The sequence below is a fragment of the Primulina eburnea genome, chromosome 7, assembly GCF_022965805.1.
Source record: "Primulina eburnea isolate SZY01 chromosome 7, ASM2296580v1, whole genome shotgun sequence".
NCBI classification, from domain to species: domain Eukaryota; kingdom Viridiplantae; phylum Streptophyta; class Magnoliopsida; order Lamiales; family Gesneriaceae; genus Primulina; species Primulina eburnea.
The window spans coordinates 17645010-17661705 of NC_133107.1; the positions used below are offsets into that span (position 1 = coordinate 17645010).

General features: G+C 37.1%; 1 protein-coding gene and 1 non-coding gene across 2 annotated transcripts; both read right to left on the reverse strand.

The window, feature by feature from the left end:
• Window positions 1-4576: 4576 nt before the first annotated feature.
• Window positions 4577-8386, reverse strand: LOC140835743 (uncharacterized). The gene is made up of 7 exons (XM_073201149.1): window positions 8063-8386; window positions 6791-7951; window positions 6664-6675; window positions 6473-6541; window positions 5907-6418; window positions 5372-5836; window positions 4577-5300 (listed from the first exon to the last, which is right to left on the reverse strand). The coding sequence occupies exons 1-7, from the start codon at window positions 8384-8386 to the stop codon at window positions 4577-4579; spliced, it is 3267 nt and encodes a 1088-aa protein (XP_073057250.1).
• Window positions 8387-14507: 6121 nt separating this feature from the next.
• LOC140837517 (small nucleolar RNA R71) lies at window positions 14508-14613 on the reverse strand. The gene has a single exon (XR_012119349.1). It is a non-coding gene; the product is annotated as a small nucleolar RNA R71 (small nucleolar RNA).
• Between the last annotated feature and the right edge of the window lie 2083 nt (window positions 14614-16696).

Consider the following 16696-nt stretch of genomic DNA (forward strand, 5'->3'; position numbering starts at 1 on the left):
CAGAAGGATCAGAAATTTCAGAAATGTCATAAATTTATTTTTGGTCTGAATTGACAGATTATCGTATACGATTGTTTTTTTGTGTCTACCTGAGTATTGTTATATTTCTACAGCCGTATTTGATACAGATCACTGTGAACCGTTAAGATTATATAAATTTCAATCCGAATCAGAATTGAATTCGAGAATTTCAGTGATTCAGAAATGTAATCAGAATATTCAGAATTTAAATTCGATAATCAGATAATAGCATCGATCAGAGTAACAGATATGTGATTTTTACTGTATGAGAATGATTATCTGGTGATGTCAAGTGTTTCAGAATTGTACAGCAGAATTTGATATCGACAGTCAGAACCGAATACCAGGTAGGTATTTTTCTTTCATTTATATTATTAACTGATTTGTTTATATCAAATGGTTCAAATTTGAAATGACAGATAGTTTCAGAAACACACAGTAGTGAATTCAGTTTTCAGTTGGTAACTGTGAATGTATGATATTCGAACAGATAGTTATGATATAGACAGATTAAATCAGTTATGGCAGAATTTATGCTGAAATGTTGGCAGAATTTGTACTGAAATATCTGAATCACCAATAAATGAAGATAGAATGATAGAGATCAGAAGATTTATTACAGAATTTGTATATTTCTGACTAAACATGGGGAGTATAATTCGATGAATTTCGTAATGAGATAATTGCAATACTTTCCAGATTGTGATATGATATGATTGTGATTGACAGATTGTTCAATCTATATCTATTAGTTTGTACAAGATGACGTACAAACATGACCAGATGACAAAGATCGATGTCAAGAAATGGTCAGATTGACCAGAATGTTGAAGTAGATTGTATCAGATTGTGAACCTTGATTGAGTTTGTAATTGTGGCAGAATATACCATGAACTCATTCACCTATTATCCATAGACTGACAGATAGTCAGAGCGTACTTTCCAGATATTGGAAGATAATTATGGAGTTGTAGTGCTGGATGCTAATTGCTAGCACTAGTTGATATGATATATTGTCGCTGTGGGAATTATGGTACGATAATAGTCATCAGATTACCAGATGGATAATGAGATAGTTACCAACGACACATTGTACAGTGAATAATGTAGATGTCTTTGGTATAAAAATAATATCTCGGAGATATTTGAGATAGGATCTGATAAGATCAGAGATATGACAAAGAAAAGTAGCTAATTCAGAAGAAAATGAAAATAGCTTAGACCAGATAGACTTAATATGCCAAAGTCGGATGTTGGTATTTGAAGTCGAAGATTTAATATATCCTTGAAGGGGATAAACAGATTAGATAACAGCTGAGGGTAATGATTTGTTATGAGCTGTAGTTTGGTGTATACGGATGTTGTATAGCCAGTACTGCGAGATTGATTGTGTCAGAACTATTTTGAGGGGTATTATGATATTATACTTCTTGAATTCTTATTCCAGATTGGAATCGGAGATTCGTAAAAGAATAATATTTCAGAACGAAGATTATTCTGTTGTTGAAAACACAGTAAGATTTTAAGAATCTCAAAGAAACTATTTGAGAGATAGAATTTAATACGAGATTAAGATTTCAGATTTGATTCATCGAGATGAGTTTCTGAATTAACCTCTTGTATGCATTTCTTCCGAGATATCTAAATTGATTTCTTGCGAGTTCGAGGACGAACTCAGATCTAAGAGGGGGAGAAATGTAAGGCCCGAGACTTTATTCCTGTAATCTGAGATTAATCTGAAATGATTTATTCATTAATCGAGATGACTATAAACGGAACGGATCAGATCGGGAGAGCCGAAAGAAGAAATCACATTATGTGTGAAGAATAGGATTGGTGCACATGCGCGACATGTATGGGCGCACATGCGCGAGAATTACAGAAGCATCGGCGCACATGCGTGACTTGAATGCGCGCACATGCGCGGCACGTCCAGAATGTTTGGCGCATATGCGCGACGTAGATGGCGCATATGTGCGGGATAGACAGAATGATTGGCGCATATGCTCGACGTAAATGGCGCATATGCGCGAGCAGACAAAATGCTGGTGCGAGCTACCGGCGCATATGCGCGACTTTGTGCGCGCATAGTGCAGCACATGCACGACGCCACTTGGGTTATCATGCAACGTGTATATATATATATAACGTTTAGACATGATTTGAATTTATGATATTGTCATAATTGAATATGAATCAGATATGGTGTTTCTTCTACAGTAGATATTGTATAACTGAAGTCAGATTAAAGAATAGACTGTTTATGAAATTGTTATGAATTTCAGAGTTGATTTAGTTGAGATTCTATATCAGAGTTGTGTTATTATTCAGATTATGAATTGTAATGATATTTATTATGAGTTCTGATATTATATCTGATGTTGAGATATACGGGGTATCAAGACTGTATTGTTATGCTGTCGAAACATCAGTAGATTGATATTGATCAGGTTCTGTATTGATTGAGATTGATCAGATTCAGTAATGATTTCAATTGTATCGTGATACCATTGATATGAATTAGATTGTATCTTGTTCAGATATGGGTCAGATTAAATACCGATTTGAGTATTGATCAGAACAGGTCTTGAATTGAGTTATATACTGATATGGTATTTATATGATTGTCATTAGCAGATTTGGATATGGATAGATTGGGATACGAGACTTCGTCTTCATCAGACCGAGAAGACAAAGGTATAAATTGATGTTTATTGGGAGATCGACTTGAGTTAGATTCTACTCGAGTTTCCCTAAACCACATACTTGTATGGTAATGTTTTTATATCTTTATGTTTTAATGATTATGTTTATTCTATTGAATTAGAAAATAGAAAGCAGAGAGCTATTGAGTAAGAGTCACTGACAGAGGGGCCAGACTATGACAGAGGCATCACTGACCCATTGCACATTGTCAGAATAGGCATAGTCTTGTTAGATACTCCAAGACACCGGACGTTTGGTCATATCGATGTGATTATGAGTAGAGTCGCTCTTATCATAGATATTCGATATAGCGAGATCCAAGTCCGTAAATAGGAACGTATCAATTACAACCACCGCGAACGTAAGAGATAGGTGGGAGAATTGTTACATTCTTATTCACCGGGATCCCTAGATTAGAATAAGAGATGAGTCGAACTTAGATATGGAGATTAGAATCGATTTACAGACCTGTATTGATTTATGTTTCGTAGATTAAGATTCATGTTTTTATTTACAGATTTATATTGATACATGTTGTTCGATTTTGATACATGTGCGAAGATATAATTCATGCTTTTATGTTAATTCAGTTAATTGTATGTATACATTGTTTATACTGGGATTCATTCTCGCCGGAGTTATACGGCTGTTGTCTTGTTTGTATGTGTGCATGACAACATGTGGGACAAGATCGAGGTCAAAAAGATGATGAGAGAAGACGAGTTTAGAGTGGTGATTCCCGACTTATTATAGACCTAGTTTAATACTTGAATTTAGTAGTTGAACCTTAGACTAGTTTGAATATTTATTGTACAAGATTTGTATTATTATACTTGTTGTATAATAGATTGAGTCCATTACCTTCCGTACTTGAATTGTTAAAAGAAAAATTTTTAGACCTTGTTTATCTTAATTGATAATTAAATCCCAAAGATGATTAAAAAGATGATTAGCGTCCGGGTCCCCACAGGTGCGGTGCTAAGCTTACCGCGGGTGCGGTGTTGCTATTGGAATTTTTGATTCTTCAATCTTCAGCGACCACGGGTGCGGTGATTATCATACCGCGGGTGCGGTGTTGCTACTTGAACTTTTGGATTTTCGACCTTAAACGACTGCAGGTGCGATCAATAGGACACCGCGGGTGCGGTGTTGGTTCTGGAAATATATCGTGGGTGCACTAACAAATGACCGCAGTTGCGCTTTGCTTACTGGAAATTTTCATTTTTTTGATCCAACAGCCACCGTGGGTGCGGTCCAAATTATACTGCGAGTGCGGTAATATCTCTGTCAACCCAACGTAGGTGCGTTCTGTAAATTACCGCAGGTGCGGTATGGCTACTAGAAATTTTTAGTTTTTTGTCTTAAGCTACTACAAGTGCGATACATTTTCAGTGCGAGTGCACTATCTGAAATTGTTTTCTACTCCAATTTTTAGTCCTTAAAAACACAACTGGGTTTCATGAGATTTGGGAAGATATAAGAACACATTATACCAAAAATACACAACCTAAAAAAATAATACAAGAGTAAAAGCAAAATCGAAACCGAAATGCAATAAAGAAACAAAAAATTTGGGTTGCCTCCCAAAAAACGCTTGGTTTAACGTCTTCAGCCAGACTATCATCAGTCTACATCAAGTCGATCGGCCGAGAGGAATGTTGTCAAGATGCATTACTTCAGTCCCATAATAATGCATGATCCGTTGTCCATTTACTTTAAACGTTCTTCCGTCATTGCACTTTAGCTCAATGGCTCCATATGGTTGGACTGATTCTATTGTAAATGGCCCCGATCATCTTGATTTTAGCTTACCAGGAAATATTTTGAGGCGTGAATTGAACAACAGTACTTATTGTCCGGGATCGAAATTTCTGTGCATGATATGGTTGTCGTGCCACTTATTGGTCTTCTCCTTGTAGATTTTTGCGTTCTCATAAACCTCATTTCTGAACTCTTCCGTCTCATTCAATTGCAATAGCCGCTGCTCACCAGATGCTTCCATGTCAAAGTTGAGCTTTTTCACCACCCAAAAAGCTCTGTGTTCCAATTCCAGTGGTAAGTGACAGGCCTTACCAAAGACCAACCTATAGGGTGACATCCCAATATGTGTCTTGTATGCCGTTCTGTAAGCACATAAGGCATCATCCAACTTCAATGCCCAATCCTTCCGGTTTGTCTTTACTGTTTTCTCCAATATCTGCTTAATCTCCAAATTGGATACTTCGGCTTGTCCATTTGCTTGTGGGTGGTATGCCAGTGTCATCTTATGCTTCACATCATCTTTAGCCAAAAGCGAGTTAAAGATTTTATTACAAAAATGTGTACCTTCATCACTTATTATGGCTCTTGGTGTCCCAAATCTTATGAAGATGTTCCTGTGAACAAAATTAGCAACCACTCGAGCATTATTATTATTGGTGGCAATTGCTTCCACATATTTTGACACATAATCCACAGCAAGCAAAATATATAATTGACCAAAAGAAGATGGGAATGGTCCCATGAAGTCAACTTCCAAAATATTGGTCAATGGGAACTCATGGTGTCTAGAAATATTGCCAACCCTTTGGCATCTGTCACATGACTTGGCTAAGGTATAACTATCTTTGAATAAATTGGGCCAATAAAAACCAGACTGTAATACCTTTGCTGCTGTTCTCGATGCTCCAAAGTGGCGCCATATGGTGAAGAGTGGCATTGTTCAAGAATTACTTTCGCTTCTTCCTCCGCTACGCATCTTCTAATCATCTGATCAGCACATCTCTTGAAGACGTATGGATCATCCCATAGGCAAAACTTTGCATCGTGAAAGAATTTCTTCTTTTGGTGATAACTCAAATCTGGAGGGAGAGTACTACAAGACAAGAAATTAGCTATATCAGCAAACCAAGGGAGTACAACATTTACCTCAAACAGCTGTTCATATGGGAATGCTTCTTTTATAGTTCCTTCATCTATTTTATCTTCAAGTTCAAGCCGTGACAAATGGTCAGCCACTTGATTTTCACACCCCTTCCTATCCTTCACTTCAAAATCAAATTCTGGGAGCAATAAAATCCACCTTATCAGCGTGGTTTTGCATCTTTCTTGGCAAATAGGTATCGAATAGCTGCATGGTCAGTGAAAACAATTACCTTTGTGCCGACCAAGTAGGGTGTAAACTTGTCAAATGCAAATACTATGCAAGCATCTCCTTTTCAGTAGTTGTGCAATTTTGTTGTGCAGTATCCATGGCTCGACTTGCATAGTAGATTGATCTAAAAAATTTATCACGCCTTTGGCCCAACACCACACCTACTGCATAATCACTAGCAACACACATCAACTCAAAGAGCTCTTTCCAATCTGGTACTATAATGATTGGTGTTGTCACCAATGCCTTCTTGATCTTCTCAAATGCCTGCAGACAATTATCATCAAAAATAAAACTGGATTCTTTTTCAACCAAATTACACAAAGGTTTAGTAATCTTAGAAAAATCTTTGATAAACCTACAATAAAACCCGGCGTGTCCTAAGACACTCCTTATCCCTTTGATGTTCTTTGGTGGTGGAAGATTTTCAACTACAGCTACTTTGGCTCTGTCTACCTCTAATCCCTTTGAAGATGCTTTATGTCCAAGAACAATACCCTCTTGGACCATAAAATAACACTTCTCCCAATTAAGAACCAAGTTCTTTTCTTGACACCTCTGCAAAACGATGGAAAGGTTATGTAAACAGTGATCAAATGAAGATCCAAATACCGAGAAATCATCCATGACGACTTCCATGATGTCTTCCACCATGTCTGCAAATATGGCCATCATACACATCTGAAAAGTAGCAGGTGCATTGCATAGCCCAAAAGGCATCCTCCTAAAAGCAAACATTCCATAGGGGCACGTGAATGTTGTCTTCTCTTGATTCTCTGGTGCTATATCAATCTGGTTATAACCTGAATAACCATCTAAAAAACAGTAGTGACAATAACCAGCAAGTCTATCAAGCATTTGATAAATAAAAAGTAATGGAAAATGATCTTTACGTGTGGCATTGTTCAACTTCCTATAATCAATACATACTCGCCATCCAGTCACAATACGAGTAGATATTAGTTCATCATTTTCATTCTTTAACACAACCATTCCACCCTTTTTAGGCACTACTTGCATAGGAGAAACCCAACTGCTGTCAGAAATAGCATATATAAGTCCAGCATTTAACAATTTCAACACTTCATTTTTCAGTACCTCTTTCATGGCCGGATTTAACCTTCTCTGATGATCTACATAAGGAGTGTATGACTCTTCCATTAAAATCCTATGCATGCATATGGTGGGACTAATCCCCTTGATATCAGAAATCGACCACCCAAACGCAGTTTTAAATTTCCTCAACACACTCAACAATTTCTCTTTTTCATCTAAAGTAAGAGAAGAAGAGATAATTACAGGATATGTCGACTTCTCAACCAAGAAAGCATAGCAAAGATGGCTTGGCAATTCCTTCAAAACAGGGGATGAAGGTAATATCTCTGAACATTTTTCTTCTTCCAACTTCTCCTGTGTTGCTTCCTTCACCTCTGGAAACTCTTCAAGAGCTAAAAGTTGCTCTCTCAATTCCCAATCGTCATCATCAACTCTACTGACAGTACTAGAAATGCATCTTTCTAATGGATCTTCTACTGTATGACCTATACCAATCTTAGCACCACAAGAGTCAATTATATCAATACTTTTACAAGTAATCACCTCGTCGTTACCTTTAATAGCCTTATAGATGTTGAATATCACAGCTTCCCCACCAACTCTCAAGGTGAGTTCTCCTTTGTGTACATCTATCAATGCTTTTCCAGTGGCTAAGAAAGGTCGCCCAAAAATTAATGGATAATCTCGATCTTCCTCCATATCAAGTATTATAAAATCAGCAGGGAAGATAAACTTGTCAACTTTTACCAAAACATCTTCAACAATTCCACGAAGATAGGTGAGTGACCTATCTGCAAGTAGCAAAGTTATAGTGGTTGGTTTTACCTCCCCAAGCTCCAAGTCCATATAAATAGAAAATGGCATAAGATCAATACTCGCTCCAAGATCACATAAAGCTTTATTAACATGATTACTACCAATAATACAAGGAATAGTAAAACTCCCTGGATCTTTTAGTTTTTGTGGTAATTTCTTTTGGAGAATGGCGCTGCACTCTTCGGTCAACTTCACTGTCTCGAACTCTTGCAACTTCCTCTTCTTTGACATCACATCTTTGATGAACTTTGCATAGTTTGGTATTTGCTCTAAAGCATCAGCAAATGGAATGTTGATGTGATTCTTCTTGAAAATCTCCAAAAATTTTGCAAATTGATCATCAATAATCTTCTTCCTAAATCTTTGTGGGCATGGAAGAGTCGGTTTCAGTATAGGAATCCGTTCAACTTCAGGTTCAATCCGAGACTCCTCAACCTTATTCTCCTTTCCATTTTCACATTCATCTTCTTCAACTCTCTTCTCATTTTCCTCATTTTCATTGAATTTTTTAACCTCAAATTCTCTTCCATTTCTCAAAGTTACAGCTTTGCATTGCTCCTTTAGATTCACTTCAGTATAAATTGGGAATTGACCTCTATTTTGATCTCTCAATGCATTAGCCAACTGTCCAATCTGTGTCTCCAATGATTTCATTGTGGCACCCATATTTCCCATGTGAGTTTCCATGCCATCATGACGAGATTCAGTCCTAGCCATCCTTTTACTAGATTCAGCAACAAATATCCCAACTAGATCCTCAAGTAAAGGTTTTCCTTCCCCCTTCGATGTATTGAACCCCGGTGGAGGATTCAACACATTCTTATTATTAGCATATGAAAAATTCTCATGATTTCTCAAACCAGGATGATAAGTGTTGGGGGGGGGGGGGGGGGTTACCTCGATATCCTCCGTATCCACCAAAATTCCTATTGTTGATATAATGAGCCTCATCATGAATATGTGGTTCGTCAATAACAACCGATTCATTTTCAACCTCTGGTGTACTAGCTTTATTCATGGCTGTAATTTGAGTTGTTAAACCTGAAACTTGTGGGGTCAGTGATGTAATAGGATCTACGGCATAAATTCCAGCTGGTTTTTTTACTCCTGACCTTTCAGAAGGCCACTGATAACTGTTAATGGTCATCTGTTCAAGCAAATCATATGCTTGATCAGGTGATTTGGCAAATATCGTGCCACCAGCTGCTGCATCCACAGTGCCTCTTTTTTGTCCATTCAAACCATTGTAAAAAAATTCAATTTGTACCCAATCTTCAAAATCATGGTTTGGACACCTCCTCAACAACTCCTTATACCGTTCACATGCCTTATATAATTGCTCAAAGTCAGTCTACCTAAAAGTACTTATCTCAATTTTCAACTGTGCAGACTTCGCAGGTGGAAAATATTTAGCAAGGAACTTGGTTGCTAACTTCTGCCAAGTAGTGATACTCCCCAAAGGAAGCGATTGGAGCCATCCTCTTGCTTGGTCCCTAAGAGAAAGAGGAAACAAGCGCAATCGAATTATATCATCAGGAACACCATTTATCTTTACTGTGTCAGTGATTTCAAGGAATGTTCTGAGATGTAGATGAGGATCTGCAGTAGCGGCTCCCCCAAACTGGTTCTGTTGAACCATTTTTATCAATGCAGGCTTGAGCTCAAAGTTGTTTGTATTAATAGTCCCTCGTGCTATGCCCGAATAATGAGCATTCAATACCGGCCTAAAATGATCTCTTATGGGTATTGCAGGGGGTGGATTTTCATTATCTCTGTTGTCAGCCATTGCTTGAATCTCCTCTCTTCTCGCCATTCATAATCTTCTTACTGTTTTTTCGACCTCACGATCAAAGATAAGGAAGTCAAGATTTTGCGATCTCGCATGCACTGTCAAACAAAGATAAGAAACTAATAAATTTTTAATGTAGTACAATAAAAACAGCTCTAAATTAAAATCACAATTAATGTGTAACTATACTAATATAAATTTAAAATAAACACTCCCCAGCAACGGCGCCAAAAACTTGTTGCGTGTAGATCAATGACCACGAAAAGATCTACAGGTCCGATTTCACGCAACTGTCCAACATGTGTAATTTCTTGTAACTATGTTATAAAAATCCTTATTATTCATTAACCAAGAATCCTATAATTATCTACTCCCTCTCTCGAGCGTTAAGTAGATATTAGTTATCTAAAAATAGTTTGCAACGTTCCCATCAACAGTCTACAATTAAATAACACATCAAGCACTAGATTCTCTATGAGCTTCGATAGCATTATAGGAACTCCCGAACTCTATAAATACCATTGATGTATTTTTCCCCTTTCTTGTTTATAATTTCCTTTTCCGAGTGATAAATTGTAAACATATAAATCATTCAAATTATGGCCAATAAATTGAAAGTATTAAGATTAGAACAATACAAATGAGCAATATGAAAAACTTAAATAGATTAGCTCATAGATTCTAACACATGGTTTCTAGTTTTGTTCCATCTTTCCTCTAGAAATAAAAATTAGTTCATAATAACACAAGTAAAAGAAGAAATATCAAATGAAAAATAAAAGAAAGAAGAACTTAGAACAAGTGGTTGAAGTGCTGATTCCGTCCTCGGAGTTGTGCAACAAATTTTCCAAAAGAACTTGATGAACTTGAGTCTTCAATCTTCTAGCAGTAGCCTCCACTCTTCCCTTGGCTCCCCAATACCCTAGATGGTAAGTAAATCATGTAATTTATAGTCCCCGACAAGCCTCAATCCGCAGCACACAAAAATCTTGGACTTCCATGCGCAGCACACCAAAATACAGATTTTCCGGATTCTGTCTTGCAAGGAGCGCGGGTTTGGTCAATAGGACACCGCGGGTGCGGTGTTGGTTCTGGTGAGCACGCGCAGGTGCGGTGCATGTTTTAACGCAGGTGCGGTGTATGTATAAGCGCGGGTGCGCTGCAGTTTATGTAATTTTGATCTTTTGCACTTTCCAATTCAATACTTTACTTCTCCAAACTCTTATTCTAAGCTTCCAAACTACAAAAACAAAAACAACAACAAATCACATAAAACCTGCTCAAGAATCACAAAATTCCAAGTTAAAACAAGTAATAAAAGTACAATAAATTGCACTTATCAATTTCAATCATGTACACTGTTTCTGAACTTGAGTAAAGAAAGGAAAATGTTGAACATGGTGCCAAGTAAGTCCAAGATTCAATAAATGGACAGAAACAGTAGAGAAAGTCTCCCTTACAGGCCGAAACTACCATAGCCAAACAACCCAAAAATTTACTATCCAGGTAGTTGATATAGGTGTATTTTACTTGTTTTTCATGTCATGTGATATCCAATTGTGTTGCATTTATCTTTTAGATTGCATGCATTTTGTGTTTTTTTTTGTATAATTTCTGTTTTCTTGTTGCTCATTGATCGAGCAAAACTTGCACTGTGGAATCCTTAATAAAATTATGGTTTTGTATGCTCAAAAATTAATCGCAAGTGCACGATGTCAATTAATAGTATAGTGTACGTAAGTACGAGTATCGTTCCACTGAAGACTGTATTTAACAATTATTATTATCAGTTATTGAATCTTTAGCAACAAAAATTTTATTGAATGATTATTACTACTATGCTCGAATAAATATGCAAAGAAAATGATTCAATAAGTAAAGAATGAGAATTAATATCTAAAATGGTTGAGTAAAATTCGATGAGAAATGAATTTGTTGGGAATATCGGTTCACCTACCCTTCGTTAATTAATTAATTTATTCGATAATGATCATATGCTTCCGACAGGATTTCCTATTCGATTGAACACACTCTCTCGAGCTATGCCAAACTAATTCTACTCAATGAAGTAATTAAATGTATTTAATTATTTATCAAGAGTGAATCGCATTTCGATCTATGAAATCCCCTAGTTTTCGACCCTAAGGACTATGACTATCGACGCGTATCCAATTTCATATATCTATGTAAATTGTAGATCCACGGATTATACTACTCGTTCCTATCACATGTTATTCTCTCGAACTCACTCGCAATCTAAAAACGTTGTTAAAGTTAGCTACGCTCTAACAACACGATAAAACAGTAGTGTAATCAAGAACAAATCAGAAATCGAGATGTAAATTAATTATATCAAAGTTTGGGGTAGGATTCCCTTAAATCCCAACAAATATTAAAGTTTAGCTACTAAAATTCATAGAGAAAATAAACAAAACTAAGTTCGAAATGATAAAAACTAAATAAGAAATACTAGCGTTGACGAAAAACACGAAGAACGACGCCTGGAAAGCTTCAAATCTTCAATCCAAGCACAAAAGTCTCTCCAAGGCTTGTGGCGGCTCTCAATCAAGTCTCAATTCCCAGAAACGTCCAACCCTCACTCCATATCATTCTCTACTCCAAAATAAGGTAAGAGAATGGACAAGAATTCTTCCCAAAAATAAGTGGCGCTCGGGTGGTAGAATATTACCGCTCGAGCGCCACGCCTTCTGTAATCTTACTTGGGATATGCGGCATTCGCGCTCGGGCGGTGAAAAATTACCGCCCGAGCGCCGAGTCTTCTGTAGGTTGGCTTCGGAAATTAAATCTCGCGCCCGGGCGGTAGAAATTACCGCTCGAGCGCCATACTTTCTGGACTTCATCATTGGCATTCACCTCTCGCGCCCGGGCGGTGAAAGTAGCAAATTATTTTCTTAGCTTGGCATTTGGCTCCGATTTTTGTTTTCCGGCCATTTTTCCTGCAAATTCGTCGCGCACAAGTGAGAAACGATCAAATGCGTATGCTTACTCTAAAATGAACAAAATGTAAACGAAATGTACACATGCACAATGCAAACACACACAAACTAATGCAATAAAACACGTAAAAATCACACATATCACTCATAAGGCTCTTGGTTGGAAATGCAGGCAGTTCGTGGATAAACTGAAAATATGTAATGCACATGGGCTGTTCCCGATTGGGCTTAAGTCCCCTCACGGTTATCCCATTACCCATTACTCATAGAACTTCTCCAGTCCAGGCACTGGAGCTTTTTCCTTCCCAGGATTAGAACCCAAAACCTCATGAACTTATATAGATCTTGGCAGCAATCCTGGTACCAGTTGATCTAGGATTAGAACCCAAGACCTCATGGACTTATATAGATCTTGGCAGCAATCCTGGTACCAGTTGAGCTAGTAGATCAACTGGTACCAGTATTGCTGCCAAGATCTATATAAGTCCAGGAGGTCTTGGGTTCTAATCCTGGGTAGGCAAAAGCTCCAGTGCCTGGGCTGGAGAAGTTCTATGAGTAATGAGTAATGGGATAACCGTGAGGGGACTTAAGACCAATCGGGAATAGCCCATGTGGATGAAAAAAAAAAGGCGCCTTTTGATTAATTCAGATGTTGATGTTGATTTATTCTTTGATTTGATTAATTCAGATGTTGATGTTGATTTATTCTTGATTATACTACTGTCTTTCATTACAATTATTAAAGTGTATCTAAATTTGATAATAGTCTCATATCGTGAGTGAGTTCGAGAGAATAGCTTGTGATAGGATCGAGTAGTATAGTCCGTGGATCTACAATTTACATAGAAATTTGAAATTGGATACATGTTGATAATTATAGTCCTAAGGGTCCAAAACTAGGGGATTTCATAAATCGATATGCGATTCACTCTTGATAAATAATTAAAGACATTTAATTATTTCACTGAGTATAATTAGTTTGGCATAGCTAGAGATGACGTGTTCAATTGGATAGGAAATCCTGTCGGAAGCATAAATCACTATCGAACGAATTAATTAATTAACGAAGGGTAAATGGACCAATATTTCCAAAAAATTCATTTCTCATTTAATTTTAATTAATTGGTCTAGATTCTATATCTCATTATTTAATTCTTGAATTTATCTTTGAGTTTTATTTAATTTTAGTAGTCATAAACAACCATTCAAATTTCGTTGCTAAAGATTTGATAATTGGAAATAATAATTGTAAAATACAGTCTCCAATGGAATGATACTCGTACTCTCGTACATCACGTGCACTTGCGATTAATTTTCGATCATACAAAACCATATTTTTATTGAGGATTCCACAGTGAAATTTTAGCTCGATAAAGTTTTTGGCACCATTGCTGGGGACTGTTAATTCACAACTTTATTTATAGTTATTTTCTTTAGCATTGTTTTATTTTTCTTGAGCTAACACTCCATATTCTATTTCAGATATCTTTTCCAGTGCATGCCAAAGTCACTTGACGTGAAGCTTGAGCAGTTTGACCCTGAAATTGAAATAACTTTCCGCAGAAGAAGACAACAGCAGAGACTGAAGGAACTAATGGAGAGGCACGAGCACGAGCATGAGGAGGAACACTATGAAGATAGACATGTTGATATACCACGCCGCATACCGATGCAAGAGTACGCCCAGCTGTCTTTGGATGGTTCACGCTCCAGCATTGTGAGGCATATTGTGAGGGAAAACGACTTCGAGATCAAGCCAGCTATAATTTAGATGATTAAGAATACATTCCAGTTTGGAGGATCTGCAGTAGATGACCCAAACACGCACATAGCAGATTTTCTTGAAATTTGCGATACTTTTAATTTAATAGAGTTTCTGAAGATGCTGTTAGGTTGCATTTATTTCCTTTCTCCTTACGTGACAACGCTAAAGCAAGGTTAAATTGTTTGCCAGTAGATTCGATCACCACATGGAAAGACATTGCGAAGGCATTTCTCATTAAATACTTTCCTCCATCTAAGACCATGAAGTTGCGGGAATATATCACCACATTTGCTCAATTCGAGCAAGAATCTTTATATGAGGCATGTGAGCATTTCAAAGATCTATTATGAAGATGCCCTCATCACGAACTGTCACTTGGGTTACTCGTTCAAACCTTTTACTATGGCTTTCTTACTCCTAATCGTACTATGATAGATGTTGCTGCTTGTGGAAACCTCTTGAGAAATACTGCTGAGGAAGGGTATGAGTTATTGGAGGAGATGGCTGCTAGCAGCTATCATCCTCAATCTGAAAGGAACAACCAGCGAAGAAGTGCAGGAGTTCACCATGTAACTGATATTTCTGCTATTACTGCACAACTTGATGTCTTGAACAGGAAATTGGACGGCTTGAATATGGGTGGCACGGCTATGCGTCTTCAAGAGATATTTTGTTATAAGTGTGGAGGTGAACACTTTATGAATGACTATCAAGATGGAAATCCCTTCTATGTGCAAGAATAGGCACCAATGAATCAAGTGGGAGTTCCAAACCGTCCAAGGAATGATCCGTATTCGAACACATACAATCCTGGATGGAGGCAACATCCCAACTTCTCATGGGGTGGACAAAACAGTCAGAATCAACCACAGGTAGGACAACCGTATGGGAAACAACCGATGTACAGGTCTGACCCTCTTAGAGAAGAAAATTCCAACTTGGAGCAGATGTGTAATGCCCCAAAAATTTGGTGGTCCACGCGAACCACATGCATACGAGTTATTAAATTCTTTGTGTATTTTAATTAAATGTTTTAATTGCTTTAATTAATTATGTTGTGCATATTTACATGTTTAGAATATATTTTTCTACATGATTGAATTAAAATGTATTTTTAAAGGTTATTCGAGTTGCGATCGAATAACGGAGACCGAGGGTTGAAAAATAGAAAATATTTTTATTAATCAATTGTTTTTAATTATTTAAACTAAGGGTAATGCTTTTTCTTATTTTTGAAAATACGGAGTTTTGAGCTAATTTTATACCCTGGTGCGTAATTTTTATCGATGTTGAATTTTCAATAAAAATACGAACGATTTGGCAACATGGCTAATAAATTCACAAACTTATTTAAAAAAAAAACATATTTTTAATATTTTAATTAAATCCTAATCAAGCACTAATGGCCCTAAATTTATGCTTAATGAGCCTAAGCTTAATTAAGGATTAATTAACTATATAATATGCAACTAACCTACCCCAAACCCTTGACACTACACGGCACACACATCACTATTATAAAAGGTAAAGCTTCGGTCTTTTGGATGAAAAATAGTCTAGGTGTCCAAGTCGCCGTTCTTCGCATTGTTGCTTCGTTTTTGTGCGTAAAATACGCAAAGGCACGTCATATTTATTTCTTTCAAACATCTATCACATCATAATATTTATTGGAATATGTTTTGAAAGAAAACAAATCACACAACTTGATATTTTCGTAACTATGCATATCTGTGTTCTAAACTCTTGATTTTTCATCCAAAAACATGTTTGTTATGTTGTCAATGTTAGAGTAGGTGCCCGACAAGCCAACTTGTGGCTCGGGCTTTATTGACTCTAATGTAAACATTCTGTATTTTAATAATATTTTACGATTATGACATTATACTTTATTTTTATACCCATGCAATCTACATAGATAAAGTCCTTGAATATACAATAGTACCATGAGTTATGCGTCACAACGTAAAATGATACTCATTAGGAAGTGTACCGTATATTCTAAACATGTTCCTAGTCGAATCAGCCGCCTAAAACAAGGATAATGGTCGCTCGAGCTTGAGACTAGCATCTGTGGTGTAAACGTCATGTTTCATTGGCAAGGGCATGGAGATGTCCATTCACACAGATGGATGATCATATGATGATGCACTGAACAACCCTCCCTCGGACTATCTAAGTGGTTCTCAATTATCGAGTGGAATAGTCAGCAGTTATGGTTGTACACCATTAGTCCTTTGACCCGAGACAATGTAGGGGCTATACGTACTAGAATGTACTTTGATCCATTTACCGACTCTATCGAGGGTCATCAAGTGGCGAGGTTGGGTGTAGTTTCGAAATACGTAAGAGAAAATGCATTGTAGTTGGGGATTCATCGTTCGCCTACGGGTGAAGATATCCTATGTGATCTGATGAGTTAATATTGCAAGGAGTCTCTGGCCAGAGCGAGAAAT